Source organism: Abramis brama, assembly GCF_963993115.1.
Source record: "Abramis brama genome assembly, chromosome: 19".
Classification (NCBI taxonomy): domain Eukaryota; kingdom Metazoa; phylum Chordata; class Actinopteri; order Cypriniformes; family Leuciscidae; genus Abramis; species Abramis brama.
Window position 1 is genome coordinate 10,862,168 of NC_139981.1, and position 25,068 is coordinate 10,887,235.

General features: G+C 38.1%; 1 protein-coding gene across 3 annotated transcripts in view; it reads left to right on the forward strand.

Annotated features, from left to right (window-relative positions):
* The window catches only part of atrnl1a (attractin-like 1a), a 274,347-nt gene that overhangs the window by 31,743 nt on the left and 217,536 nt on the right, over positions 1–25,068 (forward strand). For all 3 annotated transcript variants that reach the window (XM_084093173.1, XM_084093174.1, XM_084093175.1), the window contains exons 6-10: positions 1,206–1,380; positions 3,080–3,167; positions 5,587–5,842; positions 9,392–9,575; positions 13,447–13,601. In XM_084093173.1, coding sequence (XP_083949299.1) covers positions 1,206–1,380; positions 3,080–3,167; positions 5,587–5,842; positions 9,392–9,575; positions 13,447–13,601 — 858 coding nt within the window. The remainder of the gene's footprint in view (positions 1–1,205; positions 1,381–3,079; positions 3,168–5,586; positions 5,843–9,391; positions 9,576–13,446; positions 13,602–25,068) is intronic.

Below are 25,068 nucleotides of genomic sequence, written 5' to 3' on the forward strand. Positions count from 1 at the left end.
ATTGCAGGTGTCAATATAAGTAATATATAATTATAAATAATATAATGAATGAAAAATAAGAAAAAAGTTTAAATAAAACATCCTCGTATAGTTACTGTAGGCCTTCTTGCTTACAGTAGGTCTGTCTTTAACAGTTTATACGTTTTCGTAAACAATAAGTTTTTCTGTATAGAAAATGAAATACTATGAAAATAGTTTCTTTTGATTTTTTTTTATAAATCTTGTTAGTTTTGTATCAAATACAATGTGATTTTCACTGATTGAGATCTGGCAGTAAATCATATTTTTCCGCTTGGGCGAGCGATTCGCGGACAGCTTTCCCTGCGAACCAATGAGAACGCGGGACAATGATGACGACAGATAACAACAGCGCCAAAGCTCCACTTACCCGAAACACTTCGGCAGATTTGAAGAAAATTACCGTCGTTTGGTAAATAAATTAATGACGGACAGTTACATAGCATACGTATTACCAACATTTTACCATGTAAGCATTATGGTATACCTCAAACAATGGAATTTATAGTAATTTATAGTGTTAATTAGCGAGTATGCATTTGGTATGCAAAGCATTCGCCGCTTAAATGGACTGGAATTTTAAAGGAACTGACTTATTTTTGTTGGTCTGTTATTGAGATTCTAATATGATATGCTGTTGATTTAAATTCTTTTTTTGTGGAGATAAATTAACTGGAAAAGAGTTTGGAAAAGACACTGCTTGGCGTGAACTTGCAACCTCATTCGTCATTTAGAGAGATGTTTTTACTAACCACTAGGTGGCAGTGTTGGATCATTTTTGGATCTGTCCTTCAACACTCTGGTTGTTAATTCTTATTCATGCTAATTCAATTTAATTCATTGTAACGGCAAATTTTGACCTCAATGTTTATTTTGTGTTTACTGATACTTTTATAACCAGCTATTTTTTTCCCACAAGCAATCTTGATTAGTTTTTTTGGGGGGGGGTTATGATTTTATTATAGCATTTGAAATTCAAAGCAAGCATGTTTGGCTGAGATATTTGACTTCTTAACCATGTTATAGAAAATACATCTTAAGTTGTTGACAGTTCTGGTAAGTAGCCCTCAGTGTTTGTTTAGTATCTTAAATTAGAGTTTATGACTCAAACGGGTCCTATGAACACACCTCTGTGTAGTTTAATTTGCTCGTCTTGTTTCTAATCTGACACTTCTTTCCCGTCTCAGGTCCAGATTGCTCTTTAAAATTTCCTTCGACTGAACCGCACTGGTTTCTGCCTAACGTGAAGCCTGATGGACAGTCACTAGGCCGGGCTTCTCATAAAGCAGTGGTTCATGGGAAGCTGATGTGGGTGATTGGAGGGTTCACCTTTAACTACAGCTCCTTTCAGATGGTTATAAAGTAAGTTCTGCTGTCTGGTGACATCATCAGCCAATATTTTGTACTTCACTTTATTCAAATCACTTGTTTAAATCTTCAAATAAGCTTTGTTAATTGTGACTGGCTCTCAATTTGCCCTTGTTCAGTCTGCTAAATGTAATGAACCGAGTAATTTGTTCACTCGTTTGTTCACACTAGTTAATTTGTTTTTTTATTTGCTCTATAACAGGCAAACTTGGCTTATAAGGGGCTGTTTACACCTGGCCACTTCATGCGTTTTCTGTGATCGGGTAGCTATCCGATCGTGAAAAGACCAGGTGTAAATGCCCTCCGAAACGCTTTCGAGACGGATTTGAATCCGATCGCTCAAACCACTTCAGGAGGTGGTCTGGGCCTCATTCCAGACGAATTGTGTAAATGCATCTGGTTGTTGAAACCACATATGTAAATTTTACTTCTCCCAAAAATGCTAAAAAATAAACGTGTAAGAGCGTGTTATAGGCTATATGTCATGTGATAGCCAGATATGACGACGCTACTGGAACACGCATCGCCGCAGATGAGAAGCTGAGCATCTTTTCATCAAGCCAATGTGCAAACTATCGCAAATCAAAGTGAAAGTAAGTCGCAGACGCTTAACACACAATCATCTTCATTAAAAGTAAAGAACCAAAATGATCTTACCAGGGCTGTTGCTGCTCTTTCTTAGGTCTTTGGTTTTGAAATTTTAGCTGATTAATAAAATGCAGCTCATATCTGTTGCTTTCGTGACGTGCACTCCATTAAATCTGCATATAGTGCGGGAATTGAAGATCGGATTTATATCCATTTTGCAAAAAGACATTTAGGTGACCAGGTGTAAATGGAATCGTTTTCATAAATCAGATAGCTATCCGATCTGAGAAAACGCATGAAGTGGCTAGGTGTAAACAGCCCCGATCCGTAGCCATTTGAAATTAGAGGCAACCACTGCATTTTAATCATGAGCCAAACAAAGAGATGCTACGCACGCACATGTAGCATGAGCAGTTGTATTTGAATGAGACTGTATAATTTCAAGATTTAAAGCAAAAACAGAATTTGACTATATTTGTGAAATGATGCTACAGAAGACACACCTGCACTAAACAAACAGCAGAAAGACTGAATGAAAATGCAAAATCACTCTCTGACAGTAGGTGGCGCTTACGGAACAGCAGTGGTTTCTTTGGGTACCGCTGTGCTTATAAACACTTTTTACGGAAGTAAGAGGAAAATAAAATGGCATAAAAATTTTCTGAAGTCAGTTCCCTTCAGAGGTCCATTCATATAAACCCCCTCCCCCGATTTTCTATTTTTCAACAGTGAGCTTGCCGTGCCTGGTACAGTATTTGCTCTGCTGGAGCGTCTGTGTTCTCTCCTTTTTGAGTCCGTCTTCAGCGTATCCCGTGTGTCCCAGTTTCTACAAAACTATTGATCAGCACAAAGGATTTTCAACATTGATGATAATAATAAGAAATGTTTCTTGAGCACCAAATCAACATATAAGCATACTAATACTAATAATATTTCACAATATTACTGTTTTTACCATATACCTTGTATATACATTATAATTGTATACATTAACCATAAACATTATAATTGTATACATTACTTTTCCCACTTTTATTAGCTAGCGATGAGTGCACCACACTTTCTCTTTCTTCCTTTCCTTACAGTTCTCTGTCTGTTTTTTCAGCTATAATCTAGAGAGCAGTACATGGGATGTGGTGCCAATCAACGGCGGCCCTCTGCAGCGCTATGGACACTCTCTGGCTCTTCACAAGGTAAACACAATGCTAGTCTCTATGCTTTGTATAACAATGCCTCAGTGAGTGATTTAACTGTTTGCCATTGATATGCAGAACCATTTATTTACAATTGAAAAGATGTAACCTCTGTCATTGTTGTCCATAATGTTACAAGCTCAAATAGTGTTTAGCTACTTCTTGTACTGAGGTACATGTTTTTTGGGATGTTTTAATATTTTTGTAGCAACAGTGCCCACTAGTGTTTATTATTCAAATGATTCTAATAATTATCAAGTAATGTGGTAATCATCACATTAAAAAGATGGACAGTTTATGGCTTAGTGCTGTCTAAAGGAGGGTGTTAAATATCAAGATTCAGGGTGATTTCAGATCGAAGTTGAGCAATTAATAAGAGTGATAGAGCCATCTATCTTAACCTAGCATTACATTTTCCATTGTTTAATGATAAACTGTACTTTTATGTGCGTGTTAACCATGGGTATTTTGTCAAATGCATTAACTGTTCAATTGTGTTCCTTTACTTCCTTCCTTTAGCTTGTTAAGGAAGCAGACTGTCATAAAAATGACAACAGTATTCATTTGAATGTTATGATAAAGATTTAAGTTTTCTTGTGTCAGGACTAACAAAAGAAAAAGACTGTTGCATTGGCCGGGAATCGAACCCGGGCCTCCCGCGTGGCAGGCGAGAATTCTACCACTGAACCACCAATGCTCACATAACTGTGCACTGTGAGGTCCCGTGGTCATGCACAAACACGCCACACTCTCAGTTATGCTACACATTCCTTCCATTCGTTTTTCCAGCCCTCTTTTCTCTCTTATTTAAAATTCTACAGTTTCTCAACTCTCAGTACTGACCGACTTGCTTTCATTGCATTGGTTAAAGAAGCCACGTGTGCCTTAACCCCACTGGAGCACATACCACTAGCATGTGAGCATTGGTGGTTCAGTGGTAGAATTCTCGCCTGCCACGCGGGAGGCCCGGGTTCGATTCCCGGCCAATGCAACAGACCTTTTCTTTTGTCAGTCCACACAAAAGAAAAACGCATTACTTTTAAAATGAAGGAACAAAAAAAAATGTTTTTTCTACTGGGAAAATGTATGCTGAAAACACATTTATATGAATCACATTCTTTTCCGATGAATTTTCCACTGCAGGGTGTTTTTTTCTCTCCATCAGAGCCTGTGATAATGTCTGCAGATTTACAAGAATGTTTATTCTGTTAATGGTTTTGAAGATACGCTCACTGAGTTTGACTGAAATAAGCAGGAGCTTTCTCTCAGTCCACAGTGTAAACTGGTTTCACTGGGCTAATTTTAACCAGCGCAGCATAGCAGCGAATATACCTGTGCAGCAGTGTAATGGACACCAATAGCTCACACTTTTCATCACGCATATAAACTTTCTCTCTCATTGACAGTGCACATTATGTTTTAAATTAACTGCCTTCATTGTGGAGAAAGGTCCCAGGCAAATGGGCAAATTAAAATCACTGTCCTGTCCACATGATTGTATTTCACCAAGCTGTTGTCTGGTAGATGTCTTTATTTGTCATAAACTGCTGAATGCACTTTTATTTGATGATAGGAATGCGGTAGCAGGCCAGTCAATGTGCATTTACAGCGTGCGTGTGTGTGCATGAATGTGAGAGTTCAGTCAGCATATCGAGATGGCCTTTCGCTTACTTTTTCATGAATCATAAAGTGGCTTTCTGCACTTTTATCTGAATATCAACTGAATATGAAACACATGATGCATTTATACATATGGCACACACACACACACACATATTAGGATAAGATTTTAAGCCCAGTTTGCATTTATTTTATCATAAGTACTGTAATATTACAATTTATTATATTACAAATTAAAATAACTGTTTTCTAATTGATGTTTTAAATATTTAAAATGTATTTTATTTCTGTAATGGCAAAGCTGAATTTTCAGCAGTCTCCAGTGTCACATGATACTTCAGAAATCATTATAATATGCTGATTTGGTGCTCAAGAAACGTTTTTAATTATTATCAATATTGAAAACGGTTGTGCTGCTTAACATATTTGTGTAAACTGTCTTACTGACCCCAAACTTTGACTGCAAATCAAAGTTATAATTGCGGGTTAGGAGATTAGTCTGTTTTCATAATCACAATAGTAAATAGTAATAGCAATAGTAGTTTTCAGTGGTTGTATATTCTGAGTCATGTTTTTGTTAGTTAAAGAGATGCAGCAGTGTCACTAGGCTTGAGTCTGTTCTCCATGGAGTCCTTTTTTAGATGCAGTGTATTGATTGGCTGTTTACACAAGAGAATATGTGTCCCTGTGATGCTGGGAAATTGGTGTCCAGCTTTTGCTCAGCCTGAGGTGATGTAATGCCTCAAATGCTGGCACAGGATCTCATAATGTCTTCATTTCTCTTCTCTGCTCTTTGCAGGATGATATCTACATGTTTGGTGGGAAGCTGGAGGCAGGCTCCGGGAACATAACAGATGAACTGTGGCTGTTTGATACACGTAGCCGTTCCTGGTCCCTCAGGACGCTCAGTCCTGTGCTGCAGTCCCAACACTTCGCCGTGGAGGGACATACTGCTCACATAGTGGACAACAGAAATGGAGAGCCTATCATGGTGGTGCTTTTTGGCTATTCACCAATTTATAGCTACCTCAGCCACGTCCAGGAGTACAACATTTGTAAGTGGCAACATGTAACTGTTAATGAGAAAATATTTCTTACTTGAACTGATGGTGCAATCAAGTCATGTCAGAAAGATTGTATTTACAAGTTGAATGCACATGAACGTCACCACAAAGTTGTAATAATGTGTGAGAAACCCATTTTTCTTAAAGCCCAGAGTTTCCGAGGTGAATGAAAACATAAAAACAAAAACACACCTTATGCACATTTTTTATTTGTCAATTTGTAGATGTAGAGTTAAATATTGTTGAATTTTCATGTAGAAGTTACATTGCCATCTTGCTTCGACCAAAGTGATTTGAACGCACCTGAAGTTGTAATTACAACTTCCCAACTTCCCAGGAGGACTTGAATGCACCATGAGTGTGTAGTTTCATGACAGTCTTAAATGGTTAGTTCACACAAAAAAGAAAATTCTGTCATTAATTACTCACCCTCATGTCGTTCCAAACTAGTATGACTTTCGTTTATCTTCGGAACACAAATGAAGATCTTCTTGATTAAATCTGAGAGCTGTCTCTCCATTGACAGCTATGCAACTGACACTTTGAAGTTTCATTAAGTTCACAAAGAGATTCCTAATCCATATGAATTGAGCAGTTTAGTCCAACATTTTCTGAAGAGACACGATCGCTTTATATGATGAACCGATTGAATTTAGGCTTTTAAACATTGATCAGCGAAAATAAACAGAAGCTCAACCGAACCTGCTTGCACTAGAACAAACCTCTTGCGGAAGCTCAAACATGAACCGCTTAATTGATATGGATTAGTTTTACTATCTCTTTATGAACTTTCTGAAGTGTCAGTTGTATAGCTGTCAATGGAGGGACAGAAAGCTCTCAGATTTCATCAAAAATATCTTCATTTGTGTTCCGAAGATGAACAAAAGTCTTACGGGTTTGGAATGACATGAGGGTGAGCAATTTGACAAATGCAGACAGTTCCTCTGGCTTCCAGTAGATGGCAGTGTAATATAACGTGTCACTAGCACAGCACTTTACTGATGACATGGTGAGTTGACACGGCCAGACTCATTAAAGTGAAGGTTCTCTTCTTTCAGTGGTATTTTCTAGTCGACTCGCTCCACTCTCTGTCACAAACACACACCCACTCAAACACACACTCATGCTTTAGGTCATTAAGAAGTGGTGGTACCTGAACTGCACTGTCTGGGATTGAACAATGATTAATGTGTCTGAGCTCTGTTGAGATTCCACTTAAATCTTTCTTTCTTATGCTCTCGCTTTCCCCCACTCGCTTTTTCTCCGTTTTTACTCTCTTAATGAATACATGAGCTTATTAGAGGTGTTGAAAATAATGGCAATCGCACCCCTACTGCACATCTGTGACCTTGAGGACATAAAGAATTTGGCAAAATTAGAGTGATGCAATATTTGAAGAGAAGCTTCCTTAAACTTGAGATAGATATATATGCAGTGATGTAACAAGCCAGGATATCAATGAAAGGCAGAGAACGTTTAACCATGGTATCTTATCTGTCTCTGTCACACTTAGTCATGTGTAATTGATTACAGATGTTCTACCAGAGAGCACTAACCATGGTCTTGAAGTCAGGCTAGCATATAAAATGTCAGCATGTTAGATAGCCATGCAACCTCCTCTTTTTTTAATGTTTTAGTGTATTCAATTAATATGTTGTATATTTGTTTCCTATTTTCTATTAAAAGTTAAATGTCACATGCTGTATTGCAAAAAACAAAAACATTGTTGCATTGGCCGGGAATCGAACCCGGGCCTCCCGCGTGGCAGGCGAGAATTCTACCACTGAACCACCAATGCTCACATGACTCTTCATTTTGCTGACACGTGGTCTTTTTCCACGTGGTTCCATCATAATTTTTCGCGTTTCTGTTTTGCCCCTCACATAGTTTCGTTGTCCCTCACCATACTAACAAACTTACTTTGTTGAGTGGTTTTAATAGTCTTCTATATAAGATCTTTGTAAGACCATCACAATTTCAGGTTTCAAGCCTATGTGCATGTGAGCTCAAATACCATGGCATTTTAAGCTCATTAGATCATTGTCTTATGTGTAGTGTACACGACGAATACAGTGAGCGTTAGCCTAGCCACATTGCCATCTTTCAAATTCGGTCCATTTTATCACGAAATTCAAATAAAAAATGCTGTTTGACGCTCTTTGATGTGGCGCGACAGATCATTGTATAGGCGCGTCTGTCTGTTCAAGAGGCAAGTTAGCTCGGAGCGCGAGTGAACGCGATCACCTCTTCCTATTCACTACTAGTTAAAGAATAAACATGAATGAACATATGAAGGTAACGTTATGTTGAAAGATACAGAACAACTTATTGAAATGTATCTCGTGTAATCGCTCAATCAGTTTCATTGGTGGTGGTTGAGGAGATCCCCCCTTCCATGTTAAACGTTTTGAGTACCCAGAAAAGCGCTATATAAATGTAACAAATTATTATTTATTTTTTTAGGGATTGGCATTTTACAAAAATATTGTATTTGAATATTTGGGCTCATAAAAGTCGAACATTCGAATATTCGTTTATTTAAATGACGTTTAACGAGAAAGCCGTTATTTTTTAAGTTAAAGTTGTTTACAATTTTACAAGTTTACAATTAGGCAATATACACACCAAAGAGTATAGAAGTACTTCTATACTCTTTGTACACACCAAGCTTACTATATAATAGATTTAGAAGTTAATGCGAAAACTACCTTATATGTGCAGTTTACATACAATTTGTTATTTGAGTGTTGATTTTTATATCTAAAAATAGATGGCAACTGAATTTAGGCTAAAATGGGCTCTGTTGTTAACCTTTAATATTATAGTAATGTGCAAGTATAAGGTTTTCAAGATATTTTTTTCCGTAAGAAACTTTTAATTATAATTTAATTAATTTAAAGACAGAGACAGCATTTGTTCAGTAAACCACTGTTTAATAAAAAAAAATAAGCTATTTTATGTTTAGTTTTCTCCCCCCTGCTGAACCGAACCGTTATACCGAGGTACATACCGAACAGTCAGTTGTGTACCGTTACACCCCTAACTACAACTTTACCTTTTTAAAGGGTTTCCACTGATTTTATGTTAATAACTAGATCATTTAAAGAAAGATGTTTTTTTCTTCCTGATTCTTTTTTTTTTATTCTTTTTTTTTTTTTACTTTCTTTACTTTCTCATGCTACCCTGCATTATATAATTTGTATAATGCAACTGAGTAATACTAGATACACTACCTTTCAAAAGTTTGGGGTCAGTAATTATTTTATTCAAATTCAATTGATCAAAAGTGATAAAGACATTTATAGTATTATAAAAGATTTCAATTACAAATAAATGTTATTCTTTTGAAATTTCTCTTTATCAAGGAATCCTGGCTTTTTTTTTTTTTTTCACAGTTTCCACATATGAAGCAACTCAAAGGTTTTCAGCATTGTTAAGAAATGTTTCATGAGCATCAATTCAGCATATTAGAATGATTTCTGAATTATAATGTGACATGCACTTATGAGTTTCTGAGAGTAAAGTCTAACTCTATGTCAGGTACTAACTCCTGGTTGGTGGCAGAGACGAATGGAGCGCTGGTGCAGGGAGGATATGGTCACAGCAGCGTTTATGACAGCTCCTCACATTCCATATATGTCCATGGGGGATACAAAGCCCTCCCTGCCAACAAATATGGCCTAGTGGATCATTTATACCGCTATCAGGTCCACACGCACACCTGGTGAGTATCCACACTGTGTACATATTATACTCTTTAACTATGAAAGTGTGCGTGTGCCTGCCTGTGTATCATTGTGTGACTCTGACTAACCATTTCAGCCTCTACCCTCTCAAAAAACAAAAAAACAACGGATACCTTTCATCCACACTTAAATCAGACCCTTAGCATACATGTGAGCAGGATTCACATCTTCCCTAAGCCAGTGAGTGTGCTGACCAAGACTTCCTGACATGAGTGAAATATGTTACAAATAAGCTGTTAGTGACACTATAAATGATGCCAGGTTGCTGTTGCCAGGGTGAGTTCTTAGGAGGTTTTAGTCCAAGAGGAACGAATCCAACATGCCAGACTTTTCACGTTTTTACACACATTTCTGTAATAACCCTGTGAAAAAAAGAAAAATAATTAAGGGGTAGAAAAATATATATATATTTTTTTCATCATGTTGTTCCAAACTTGTATGATGTTTTTTTCTTCTTCTGTGGAACAAAAAATAAGATATTTAGAAGAATGTTGGAAACGAAACAAAAAAATATATATGTTTTGAGAAAAAATAATACATTTTCTTTTATGTTCCATAGAAAGAAAGTCATACAGGTTTGGAATGACATAGTGAGTAAATGATGATGGAATTCTGTCATTGGTTTTTTGGTTTTACCTGGTCTGCCAGCCTGGTCAGGCTGGTCTATTGGCTGGTTTTAGAGGGGAGGGGATTTTAGGCTGGGAGACCATTTTAAACCTAAAGAGCAACTTTGACTATCTGAGACAGGCAAACTAGCTAAACACTAGTCTGTCCAGCTAGACCAGCTGAAGACTAGCTAGACCATACTGGGAGAGCAGTTTATTCCAACTAAGATCAGCTAATTGCCATTTAAACCAGGTATGATCCAGCTAAGCACCAGCTTAGTCTAGTTTAAAAGTTTTATTTATCAAGGAAGCATGTAATTTGTATGGAAGCCTGTTTCCGCCACAGAATAAAACATTTTAAAAGATAATTGCAACTTTTTATCTCACAATTGCGAGTTTACATCTCGCAATTCTGACTTTATTTCTCAGAATTGCGAGATATAAAGTCAGAATTGCGTGAAATAAAGTCGCAATTGCGTGTTATAAAGTCAGAATTGCGAGATATAAAGTCAGAATTGCGTGTTATAAAGTCAGAATTCTGACTTTTTTTCTCGCAATTGCGACTTTATATCACGCAATTCTGACTTTATAACACATAATTGTGAGTTTAGATCTCGCAATTCTGACATCTTTTCTCAGAATTGTGAGATATAAAGTCCAATTCTAAGGGAAAAAAAAACTGACTTTTTTTTTTTTTTTTTTACCTCAGAATAGTTTATATCTCACAATTCTGACTTTATAACACGCAATTGCGACTTTATATCATGCAATTCTGACTTTATATCTCCCAATTGCGACTTTATTTCTCAGAATTGCGACTTTATTTCTCACAATTCTGAGAAAAAAAGTCACAATTCTGACTTGATATATCGCAATTGTGAGAAAAAGTCAGAATTGTGAAATAAAAAGTCGCAATTATTATTATTTATTTATTATTCAGTGGCGGAAACAAGCTTCCATAAATTTGTGCACCTCTAGTGGCACCAAATGGAATTACTGTTTTTTTTAATTTTTTTAATTAATTTTTTTAACAATGACAAGTTTTAGACATTTCCCAATCTTCCATTGTTCAGACAAACAGGTAGTCACACTCGAAACTCATGCTATTGGTGTTTGACCAACAATGTTGTCACATCTGATCCTGTTTGGTCGCTCAAACAGATGGATTGTGTCCGCTTTTGGTGCTACTAGTTGCATCGAAATTAAACTATTTACCCTTTTACTAAAATCCTAACTTGGAAAGGTTATGACATTTGTTTTTATTATGAACATTGCATTGGCCTACAATTGAACTCAGAGGTACCACCAATGCTTTTATGAATGCTAGGGAATGCTTCTTGGAGCGTAGATAAAGCACAAAGTAGCGGTAGAAGTTAATTTGAGGTTTCGTTCTCGCATTCGTTCCTTTTCAGACGGTTCACTTAAAAGTTGTCGGCTGCACAAAGAAAGCTTTTGTATCCATTTCTCTTAGAACATCACCGTCTTCTGTGCTTGCAGATGGAAGACATTAAAAAACGAGACACATGCCCAGTTTTTTTTCTTTGCCTTTATATTTACTGTCTCTTTGCTTGGCCTAACAGTGAAACCTGTCTCTAAAAGCTCTCTCTTACCCTTAAATGTGTGGATCTCTCGCTCATGCACACACTGCTCGTTCCTCACTCTGGCTTTTGATTGGCAAAGCAAGTGAAAGGAGCTGCACAATGCATCAAACAACACTTCGCTTACAGGGCTTGGGGTGTTTGACAGAGTGTAGAGAGGAGTGCTGAGTGGATGCAGAGTGATGCAAAGTGCTTATCCTCACAGACACAATCACAATGAGGTCGAAACAGAGATAACAGATTGGATGGAAAGCAAAAGGGAGAAGTGGTGAAAGAATTTAGGAACCCATTTAGCCATTTTGAAGTTAGAAATTTAGGGAAAAGTCAGTTGTGAAGGGAAGTTGAAAATTAGTTGGTAGTGAACTAATTTCTCAAATGTGTGTTTATGAAAGTGTTTTATAGATGTTTGTATATTAGTATATTTTATGACCTTGTGCCAAATTTTCTCAAATGTGTTTTAGTCCATCCATGTGGACAAGAACATCATACTACAATATTCATGAATATGTCCAAAGTAGTCTGAACAAATGAATCAAATAAACAGGGTATTTTTAATGAATCCGAATCATACAGTGTGGCCCATGTAGTCTGATACACGATTGAACAACTCTTAGGAGCTGGCTCTTTTGAGAGGACCAAAAACATTTAGCATTACTAGTGTAGTCCGATTCCCGAACGAATGATTCTTTTCAGTGAATCAAAAACATTTACTGAAATATTCTGAATCTCTAAGGCCCTGTTTACACCTGGTATTAAGATTAAGAAAACGCATTTGACCAGACTTCTTTCATAGTGTAGACGTTCATGTGGTCGAATGCGTTTGAACATCTGCAAAAGACCGCCAACTCTCTCTGCCTACTGACCTAACGCGCAAACATCATGGTAAGTGTGCTAGCCAGTCATGATTTAAACTTTTTTGGCTGTAGACCTAAGTTTGGTTTGAAGACGAAAAACATACCAAGTACAATATTCTCTCACCGCTCCTTATTTAGGCGTGGTCTTGCGGATATCAGAGCAGAAACGAAATATGCTGCTACGTGCTTTTCCTCATCTCCGGTCGCGTTCATATATAAATTGAAAGAGCTTATTTCACCCATTAGATCGAAAGATCTGAAAAACCCATGCATTTACCCACCCATAGACCCTCCCCTCAAATAAATCAGAACAGAAGTGGTTGAAAGTGGACAAAAGAGATGGATTAAAACAGGTGTAAACGAGGATGTGTCTCCCTCATTTACTTGTGATCTGATCGACCAAAACCCATCTTAATACCAGGTTACGCAATATGCGAGTTATTATTACATCATGTTCGACTTGAAACAAACTGGTACTGTGTTATTTTGTACTTAAGGCTTGTGAGACTTAAATCAATGTAAATTACGACAGGTTCTTCATGTGTCACACTCACAATACAAGATTTGTGAGTTTGTGATTGTGTGCGCACAAGTGCGCTTATGATACACGTGTGTGTTTCTGTGTGTGGGTAGATATCTCGGTGGTGCCATATTACTGATGGCGTCCATCTGCGTATCTGACCTAGCCTGTGGAGAGTGACCTTCAGACCAACTGTTCCATCCCATAAGCTAAACACTCATGCACACGCTGCATTACAATAGCCAATGAGATGTGTGTTTGCCTCTCCCCAGGTTTATTCTGAAGGAAAGCGGCCTGGCAAGATACCTCCACTCAGCTGCGCTGATCAGTGGAGTTCTTCTGGTGTTCGGGGGAAACACTCATAATGACACCTCGCTCAGTAACGGGGCCAAATGCTTCTCCTCCGACTTCCTCTCCTATGACATAGGTATGGACTACCTGTGACCTTCCTTATCTGTGTGGAAATGCAAAAATAATGATTCCTGTCAAATTCCCAGTTGAGATCTTCGGAAAAATTATAATAGTGCCTATGTTGGACATTTTTGCACTTCACATTTTATAATGCTTTATAACATACGCTCACTTTGGATTTATTAACCATATACACTCACCTAAAGGATTATTAGGCACACCTGTTCAATTTCTCATTAATGCAATTATCTAAACAACCAATCACATGGCAGTTGCTTCAATGCATTTAGGGGTGTGGTCCTGGTCAAGACAATCTCCTGAACTCCAAACTGAATGTCAGAATGGGAAAGAAAGGTGATTTAAGCAATTTTGAGCGTGGCATGGTTTCACGCACAACCATTTCTAGGGTTTACAAAGAATGGTGTGAAAAGGGAAAAACATCCAGTATGCGGCAGTCCTGTGGGCGAAAATGCCTTGTTGATGCTAGAGGTCAGAGGAGAATGGGCCGACTGATTCAAGCTGATAGAAGAGCAACTTTGACTGAAATAACCACTCGTTACAACCGAGGTATGCAGCAAAGCATTTGTGAAGCCACAACACGCAAAACCTTGAGGCGGATGGGCTACAACAGCAGAAGACCCCACCGGGTACCACTCATCTTCACTACAAATAGGAAAAAGAGGCTACAATTTGCACGAGCTCACCAAAATTGGACAGTTGAAGACTGGAAAAATGTTGCCTGGTCTGATGAGTCTCGATTTCTGTTGAGACATTCAGATGGTAGAGTCAGAATTTGGCGTAAACAGAATAAGAACATGGATCCATCATGCCTTGTTACCACTGTGCAGGCTGGTGGTGGTGGTGTAATGGTGTGGGGGATGTTTTCTTGGCACACTTTAGGCCCCTTAGTGCCAATTGGGCATCGTTTAAATGCCACGGCCTACCTGAGCATTGTTTCTGACCATGTCCATCCCTTTATGACCACCATGTACCCATCCTCTGATGGCTACTTCCAGCAGGATAATGCACCATGTCACAAAGCTCGAATCATTTCAAATTGGTTTCTTGAACATGACAATGAGTTCACTGTACTAAAATGGCCCCCACAGTCACCAGATCTCAACCCAATAGAGCATCTTTGGGATGTGGTGGAACGGCAGCTTTGTGCCCTGGATGTGCATCCCACAAATCTCCATCAACTGCAAGATGCTATCCTATCAATATGGGCCAACATTTCTAAAGAATGCTTTCAGCACCTTGTTGAATCAATGCCACGTAGAATTAAGGCAGTTCTGAAGGCGAAAGGGGGTCAAACACAGTATTAGTATGGTGTTCCTAATAATCCTTTAGGTGAGTGTACATTATGATTTATGCATGGATCCAGTGACGTATTGTGAGATACAGAATGCACGCATACTCAGCGGTACAATTACTGTAAATTGTTTCATTCAAGCTACTGCAGTGTGATATTACTGACAGTTCATTACAGAAAGCTGAGAAGCCAGTGGAGATCTACTGGAATGCACAGTTGAGTCATAATGGAATTTCCCAGAATATTGCCGACATATGCTAGCGAGACGCATACAGGATGCAATGACTGCATGTGTGGTGTCTGTAATTAAATCTTTGGTGGTACCCTTATGGAAGACCTCCCAGTGTAGAAACTTTAAATAGTCCACATACCGCCTCGTCAGTGCTCTCACTTTTCCCTTTTTGAAAGTAAGTGTCTGTGGCTCTGTTCCAAAACCAAGGGAACTCTATGTAGGCAGCATTTTAAGGCATCATATGCTTAAGATTTGAAACCTGTTCAAATGGTATAACTTGGCTACCATCTAAGGTTCCTTCATTAGTCAAATTCTAAAGTCGATCCCAGAATGCACTGTATTGATCAGGAAAAAAATGACAAGATGGTATACAAAGTTAACAAAATGTCAATTATGTCCCAAATGCAACACTTTAAAAAAAAAAAACCTAAATGGCAACCTAGGTTCATTGGAAAAACTTGCCTCTACTTATATTTTTGCAAAACTCAAAAAACATACCTATACAAACAATTCACTACAGTTTTCAGCTGAAATGAACACTACTGGCAGTAAAACCCTGATAATTACAGGGACAGATTATCAATGAATGCTTATTTTCGGACAGATCCTTGAACAATACTATGTTATGACCTCAAAACACTTTTGCTATAGTTCATGATTTGATATGCTCCATATGAATGGCTATTCTGATGTAGTAAACTTGCTTGGTAGCACGATACGGCATTGCACTTATTGCACTTATAACGTATGCGATATGGAGCACTCAGGTACGAGTCCCGTGAAACATGAATTGCAATATAGGAGCTCAAAGACTTGTAGAAGCAAACTGAAATAGAATGGTTTTGTCTCATGTTTGCTTTTGTTACAATATCGTTTAGGTTTAGGGTCAGGTTAGCGGAGGTGGTACATTAATTTCAAACATGGTAGAGCATTGACCTTTTAGCTCCACTCACCATACATTTCATTTTTGATCATTTTTGAAAACATTGCCAGACTCGCATTCCTCTGTCTCAGATAAAACTGAACATGCTTAGCACCACTCACTGGACGTTTTACTTTGAAAGTGTTGCGAAATGTGAAAGAATTATCGTAAAATGATTAATTCATTATATTTTTATCAACACTGAATGTAGGCGTTTCATAAAAAAATTACATTTCAAACAAAAAGTTGAGAAAATAGCATTTTTGTCAAAGACTTTGTCCAGATTGGATTCAGAACAATGATCAAAACATAATGAAGTAGATGGAGTCCATCAATATCCCATAGCTTGCAAAGTCGTGTACCTCTTTGTGGGTTCGATATTTCATTTGGCAGTTTTGACTTATGCTGTTGAACAAATCCTGTTAGCTTAATTGTTTGTAAGCAATCTTCTATCCGCTCCTTCTGGTTTACGCAGACCATCTTCTCCGCTTGTTTTTGGATCCGGAAATGCTGTACTCTTTCAGAAGATGCATAACAGCACCCCCTTACAGTGTAAAAGTGTAAACATGGACAGCCAGATCAACTCAATGGCAGGAAAGTGTTGTGTCATAAATGATGGAAAATCTCGTCAGTGGCGGGGAAAGAGTTAAATTACACTCTTAACCCCCTCACACAAGCACTTGTCAACACAGATGTATATTGTTGGTGCCATCTCCAGTAGTTTGATGTTGTTTTTGTTCTGTCTCTTCAGTGTTACCACATTGTTAAGCAACTAATTAGTGCAAAAAAATTCAAGGCACATGTGCGAGTTGAGTGTATAGAGTGTGCATGGTTTGAAAATTCGGGCTGTGCACGTTCTATGCTGACACATAAAAACCAAAGTATACTTTGAGCTTTAGAAGGCAGCTGCCAATGTAGGCTGCAAACATGACAGCAAGGTGGCTCGTTGGGTTTTGGAACAGAGCATGTGAGTGTGTGTTGCTCCAGTCATGCAGATCATTTGTAAATCTGTAAGCATACACGCAGCTGAGGGGCTGCTAACGTAGGTTTACAGATATCCTCAGTATGACCTTTCTCAAGGCAAGACCTCTGTGATGGATTGCTTCTGAAACCTTTGACCTCTGTGGTGGTATAATGTCTGGCCATAGGCATCTGTCTGAGGGTATGTGGTGGAGTGGTACATATTCATTTCTTCATTCACAGAGTGGAGCTTTGTCACAGAGCTTTTAAAAAAAAAAAACGTACAGAATGTTTTTTGCTTGTAGGCTTTGCAAGTTCATGAAACTTTCTTCTGCAGAGTCAGGCACTGTAAACTTTGACAATACTTTAAATAATCATTTATTATGGGCTGATATGGAGATCAAAGAGTGTGCCTTGTGTTTTACATTGCTCTTGCCTTGAAATATTAAACACCAATTAACATGCACAACTTATTTCAGCCATTCCTTGCAAGCCAACAATGAATTTTACGACTGTTGTTTGATATTCTCTATGGCTTACGATCCCAGTGCGCGGTGCACACACTATAGGTTTATTACGGCCTTTGGCAACTTTGGCTAATGTAGGTTTTTTTAAATGGGAGACTTTTACGAGGAATATCAGTGAATGATTTAAAGTGTTCCTTTCAGTACTGACAGTAATATTTAGCCATCATTAAATCCTCATAAAAAGCAGTCGAATGCCAGTGGGCCAGATGGTGTCTGCCATTTTATGAATCTTTTACAGTACCTTAGACAAGGAGGTTGTGGAGCCAAGGGAGTGTGAAAGAAAGGATGAGAGATTGTGCTCATTCTTAGCGAATTCCTCCCACAGTGTTTACTACAGTAGAGGGGCAACTTTCACTTCCACCTGGCGCTTCTCTACAGCACTATGTTTGTACAGTGTTTTGCAGCTCAAGTAAAGGCAAGGGCTCGTGGACTCTGTGGATTGTGCTGGTTCTGTTCTGGTGTCAGGGAGTGGTCATTTTTGGCTTGAGTCTGGGTTGGCTCTGTGTGCCCAAGCCACTTTGTCTGATTGCACAAGTTTGCTTGGACAACCTTGACTGGCTTTACACATACTGGCTGCAGTCTGTCCAAATATACATCACTACCACTAAAGCACTGGCCTTAAATCTGCTCCACTCGCTTAATTCATTAAAGTAGCAAATTAGGCCATTTTCTAATCACCAGCAGGCTTCCTGGAAATGTTCCTGTACAACTGTTGGTCTTCTGTTCTTCCTACTGTGGATACAGAGGGCAACCTTTCCGACCTGCACTGTGTAGGAAACAAAATGAAGTAATGAACAGACTCTTTTCTTGACTTTATATACTGCATAAAATGCTGTTTGTACTTGTATTACTGTTGGACTGATTATGTTTGCATTGAGTGATTATGCTCATTTTGAATTGCACTGCTTTGCAAACCAGCTTTTCACTGCATCTGGCCTGGTGCAACACTGTAAAATATATTAAGTTGACTGACTTTTACTGGCATAGAAAACCTGCAGAAACCGATTGCCTCAAAATTTACACGCAAAGTAGTTAATCACTTTTGAGCTGATAAAGCTTACTACAACTTTGTACAGGTATTCAATTTGTAAAAGCTCAATTTAATTAAGATTTATATTAAGCATTAAGTCTTGCGATTTATTTGTTCATATAATACTAGAAAAATCTAAAATTTTTCATAAGAGTAGCATACAGACAGCATATTGTTGAGGCAACTGCACTAGGCCATTTATTTGTTTCATAAAATGTTTTTGTTCCATAAACTATATATAAATAAATAAAACTATTAAGTTTTGTCAAAACAAAAACTTAAAAAAAAAAAAAAAAAAACTGTAATAAAAGAATGGATATAATGCCAACCCAGGAAAACAAATTCAGTATTCTGTCTCTAAGGCTGTAAAGAATCTGTTTTGTAATCTTCAATTTTAAGATTTGGCTGGCTACACCATAAATGTATCACTGTGATCTAGTGAAATGCAGAAATGGAATGTATAGGCCCTTTCCCACCAAAAGTGAAATGAATAAGCCATAGGCTGAAGAAAATGCAAATTCATGCCTGTACAGTAGGGGGCGCAGCAAAAGAAAAAGAAAAAAAAGAAAACCCAAATGGTTGAATTTGATCATTGAAGGTCAGCAGCAAAGTCAGTGGCTAATAAAGTGAGATTAAATATATAAATTATATTTGTGTTATTATTTAACATTTAATTATTGCAGGTTTGCATATTGAGTTTGCATTTCATTGTTTTTATCAGGGCTTGAAAACAGAAGAAAAAATCAGTCGGTTCTCTCCGAACAGAACCAGTATTTTAACGTTTCTGTTCATGCGTCCCTTCTGTAACAAAACAGTTTGATTAGAAAAAATACCGGTTACTAATAATGGTATTTTTAAACTTTTTTTAGAGAGAGCTTGTGATTAAATCTTGTAACTCCATTTGATCCTCAAACTGTCTGCAAAACCGCATACAGTAGCTTTACCTGCCTCAATCATGAATGAAGTGTTGCACACATTTTGGAGACTGTCTCTGCTTGTTTGCAGTGCAAGGGTAAATAAAGAACTAATTCTTTGAATAAGTTCATTATTCCAAAAACATGATGTTTGTAAAGGCAAATGTTTTATGTATTTAAGGAGCCGAAAATAGTGTCAGTCTGGTATTTGCCTTCTAATCATAACCAAAACAGCCTGTACATAGCACTTCATCTTTTATAACACAAGATTTTGGCCAAATGTATTAAACAACAGTAAAAACTGAGTGCCTGCATAGGTACAATAATCTTGTAAGTTGATGAAAATGTAATGCTGAACTTCAGATGCATTAGATTCTGTTAATGACTGACAAAACACAAATCTCTGACATTCGCTGGTGAAAAACCTTGTAACTCCATTTGGGCAAAATGTTAATAATAATGACACGCTCAAGTGTCTGACCACACATACAGCCACAATACTAACTTCGACTTATTTGGAAAAAGTAAAAAAACCTTTCTTTCTTTCTTTCTTTCTTTCTTTCTTTCTTTCTTTCTTTCTTTCTTTCTTTCTTTCTTTCCTTCCAAGTCAACTTTTAAAGGGGAGAGAAGAGGCATTATTAGCTCTTTTTATGCAATATTTCTTGCAATGAGGGACTGAATTCAAGATGACACAGAAAACGGTTTTCATTTGCGTATCCTCTTGCCATGTCTCTCCCAACTCTCGTACCTCTAATTAGATTCAGGGAAAATAAACCCTAATTAAAATTGTAGCACTCTGGCTGAGAGGCGTTGTGAATCAGTGTTTTTTTCTTCTGCACAGACCTTTTGTTTTAATACAACCAACAGACTAGGTAGCAGATTGCCTCAGCACAAAAACATATTTTATTAAGCTTGCAATTAAAATGGGTTTGGTTTCCTTGCTACTGCATCTGCTGTTCTCTACCTCTGCTCTATCTGCTCTTGTCATCCAGTGTTTCTTCACTCTGTTTCTTTGTCTCCTGTACATTAGCTATGGGAGTTGAGCCAATATCCTGTGAGGAAATGAAATCAAGGCAGAGCCAACGATAACTATCAGGAGCAGTTTTACCATTTGAGAGAATATGAGTGTCACCTTTAGATCTGTAGAGGTCTGGACCAGGTTTATTGAAATCAGGCATTGAATTACTCCAGCCAGAAATCTGTGTGGTGGCCTAAAATGTTGGCCTTTGGATAAAAGAATCTGCAAATGCATACAGGTAAATGTTTCTCAAAGCGATTTATATAGCATTAAAGGTATTTTTTCTCTGACAGACTTTTTGCAGTTCTGTGTGATTCAGAGGCCACTTACAAAAAGCTTTAAAATTGATAAACAGGATAATGAAGGTTTTTAAAGACATTTCTCCCCTCATCTAAGCTACATCAGTTGTAGCTTGATGGGAATAGAGTGGTACTTCTTTTCAATTCACTCCAATAGTGACTCACAGCCTTCATAAGCTGTTCATAAGCAGCTCCCACAGCAGTTAATAGGCTGCATAATGTCAAGGTGTATGATATAGTTAAATGCCAGAATGTTCCCATCATTCTACAACTGATTAAACTACATATGCATGAAAATCCAGTTATAATGAATTTACTCTTCCTGACATTTCAGGACAATGTTTTGTTTATCACGTTTCCTAATGTGTCCATTAATTAAGCTGTAAGGGTTGCGGGAGTCAGAGATTAGCTAAATCCTTTTTGTGTGGCCATTTGGTTTGTTTTCTGAGATGAAATTTTGTGTGGATGCAGGTTTGACCTTAGTTAAACAGCAGCTTGATCACTGCACTCAAGAGTAGGGCTGGGACGGTATGGATTTTTTCTTACCCCGGTTGAAAAGCAAGAAATTACCGTGGTAACTCCGCGAGGGTTGACAAACGCGGTCTTCACGTGAGAGAATTGTGTTAAATAAGCACGCGCAATTAAAAGCTGAGGTCCTGCATTTGGGTCTTCAAATTATAGGCTATAATTGGGAGTCTGCACAGGGTGTTTATTTTGAAATTGACTTTTTTTTAAAAAACTTTTATTTTGTATTTACGGTGCGGCTTGGGCGCGGCGTCCGTCGAAAATAGGCTAGGCGCCTATCTTTAGCGAAGCGGTGCGGAGAGACACTTCTGAAGCGCGCCGCGTCGTGGCTGGTGTAAGAGTGTAAATAAGGGGTTAGTCAATAGCCTACGAATGGAATGTTATTATGTGTCATGGAACATTGCGCTCCCCAACTTGCGAAAGGTCGGATTTGCTCCATCTTTTGATAAGTTTTGTTTAGAAAACCTTGAATCCATGTAAGACACAATGTAATCCATGTCATTAGAATCAATGAATCCATGTCATTAGACACAACGTGAACACATGTGAAGGCCAGTGTTTATTTTTTATTTTTATTTTTTTGCGGTGATGACGGTGACGAGCTCAGACCCGCGGTAGGCGTCACGTGATACGGTAATGCGGTAACCGTCCCAGCCCTACTCAAGAGTGCTTAAGGTACAGCAATAAAGTCCAGCAAGATAAAGTTGTTTTATGCGAAACCATAGACCTTTATCTACAGATCAAGTATAATAATAGTAACATTGAATCATCTTGGAGAGAGTTTCATCGTGTTAACTGTCGTAACCGAACGCGACGCGCTGTTTGAGTGCTGAATGGAGAATGACTGACAGCGCAGCTGAGGGAAACGTTTACGTGATCTTGAATTTAACGACTTAAATATTAATTTATATCTCACATTATACTATATAATGGCTTCAGAACACTTATAATATTGTGCACGAAAACTTATGGTGCTTTATAATGTTTGTGTGTCTTTTGTGGGGCATAACAATAACACTGAATAGTATACGCACAATATCGGATTTGGATCGGCCTTGTCTGACCAATACCTGATCCGCCAAAAATGGCAGTATCGGAGCCGATACCGATACTGAGTATCGGATCGGTGCATCCCTAATTCATATATATATTAGAGCCCGACCGATATATCGGCGGGCCGATATTAGGCATTTTCCAAACTATCGGTATCGGCATTTATAACGGCCGATAAATTAATATTTAAAAAATAAAATAAAAGCGGACGAAACACCCTGCAACCATGTTATGAGTGTTGGCGCTGCATAGTTTGTCCACCAGAGCGCACTCTACAAGGAAGACTGCTAACATCAATGAGCTTGGAAATCACAACAAACTTATTCTGCCTAAATAAAGTAATGATTACTGTATTTATAACTAGCATATCTGTAGTTCCAGTCCCTGCATTGTAAAACGTAAGTTAGGCACGCGAGGAGTGAATATTTAGACAGAGAGAAAAAGTATCAAACATAGCAGCTAGCCTGTGCATAAAAGTTAGCTTTTCTTTTACACGTGTGTGAAATCCAAGTGTGCGTTACTGTAGGGGTAATTAACACATGGTTACCGAGTCGATCATTCGCTGGGATGCGTTTTCATGAAAATGTAAAGAGTTATATCTCTAAAAACAGATGATCTTATAACGCTAGTATATGGGGCACAGAGTAAGTAAAAGTAAATCGCTAGTTAATACCACTAACAAGGCTCAAAATAGCCTCACACTAACACGGTAGCATAATGAGGGTCCCTACATGCAAACCGAAGCATTGAGAACTTTGTAAGTGTACAGACAGTTTAATAAGAAGATACTTTATAAAGACAGTACATTACGCGTTTACAGGCATCATCTAGGAAAACAGACTCGACTAATACGATAATAATACTAATACTAATACTAATCGAGTCACGAACGCCGTGCTAAGTGAGCTGGTCAATAGGAATTACGTTTGTGAAATCTAACGTAGCGCGGCGTTCGTGACTCGACTAGTCGAGACTGTTTTCCTAGATGATGCCTGTAAACGTGACGCGTAATGTACTGTCTTTTAAACATACATTATATGGGGTCCGTGTAACAAGGCCTCAAAAGTCAAGCAAGAGTCTGGATCTAAATGCAGATAAAAAGGTGTTTAATGGTTCAAAACATGATACATACCCATGACTTGACCGTGAAACACATGATACAGTATGAAGTGTAGCTCTTGACATTGACCTGTAACACCATGAACTATAAAGGCACATGCACACGAACAATAATACCCAGTGGCGCAAAAAGTGGGTATGCGCTATATGCGGCGCATAGGGGGATGAACACATGGTTAAATAACTGAGAAAACAATAGGATAGCGAGACACCTGAAACTAATTAGCATTAGAAACTAATTAAAGAACTACAAATACCATAAAAACAACTTCAAATGTACGAACTCATGAATAGCCAATTTCAAAAAAGTTTTTAAAGAAATAAATTATTTTATTCAACAAGGATGCATTAAATTGATCAAAAGAGACAGTTAACACATTTATAATGTTATTTTATTTTTTTATTTTTTTAAATGCTGTTCTTTTGATTCTTCAATTGAATCTTCAAAAAATGTATCACTGTTTCCACAAAAATATTAGGCAGCACTGTCAGCACAGCATTTCAGCATTGATAATAATAATAAATATTACTTGAGTACCAAACAAGGTTATTATAGTTTTGCTTTTTTAAATTAGTTTTTATTTTAATATCGTTTTCAATTTTGCTTTAAATTTAAGTTTAGTTTTAGTTAGTTTCATTAATGGTTTTGTTAGTTTAAGTTTAGTTTTTATTTTGCAAACACATTTCTATTTAGTTTTTATTTTATTTAGTTTCAGTTTTAGTTTTAGTAATTATAGTTTAGCAGAGCAAACAGAACACTTCCAAAGCGAGACGCAGAGTGACGCTTTTTTCAGAGTGACACTGGTACATACAACAAAAAAACAGCTAAATTAATCTGACAACCTGCTGTGAAGCCAGTGTGATTAAATAATGAAGTATCTATGCAGTGTGTGAGTGTGTGTGAGTGTGTACATGTTTTTCTAACGTGGTGGGGACTTACACCTGAATGCACAAACACTCATGGGGACTTGTGTCACTGTGGGCCTAAATTAAATCACACAGAATGAGTTTTTTTGAAAATGTGTGTGATGGGTCGGGTTAGTGTGTATGTGTGTGTGTGTGTGATGGGTCGGTTTAGAGGTCGGGTTAGTGTGTGTGTGTGTGCGTGTGTGTGTGTGATGGGTCGGGTTAGTGTGTGTGTGTGTGTGATGGGTCGGTTTAGGGGTCGGGTTAGTGTGTGTGTGTGTGATGGGTCGGTTTAGGGGTCGGGTTAGTGTGTGTATGTGTGTGTGTGTGTGTGATGGGTCGGGTTAGTGTGTGTATGTGTGTGTGTGTGTGATGGGTCGGTTTAGAGGTCGGGTTAGTGTGTGTGTGTGTGTGATGGGTCGGTTTAGGGGTCGGGTTAGTGTGTGTGTGTGTGTGTGTGTGATGGGTCGGTTTAGGGGTCGGGTTAGTGTGTGTGTGCGCGTGTGTGTATGTGTGATGGGTCGGGTTAGTGTGTGTGTGTGTGTGTGTGTGATGGGTCGGTTTAGGGGTCGGGTTAGTGTGTGTGTGATGGGTCGGTTTAGGGGTCGGGTTAGTGTGTATGTGTGTGTGATGGGTCGGGTTAGTGTGTGTATGTGTGTGTGTGTG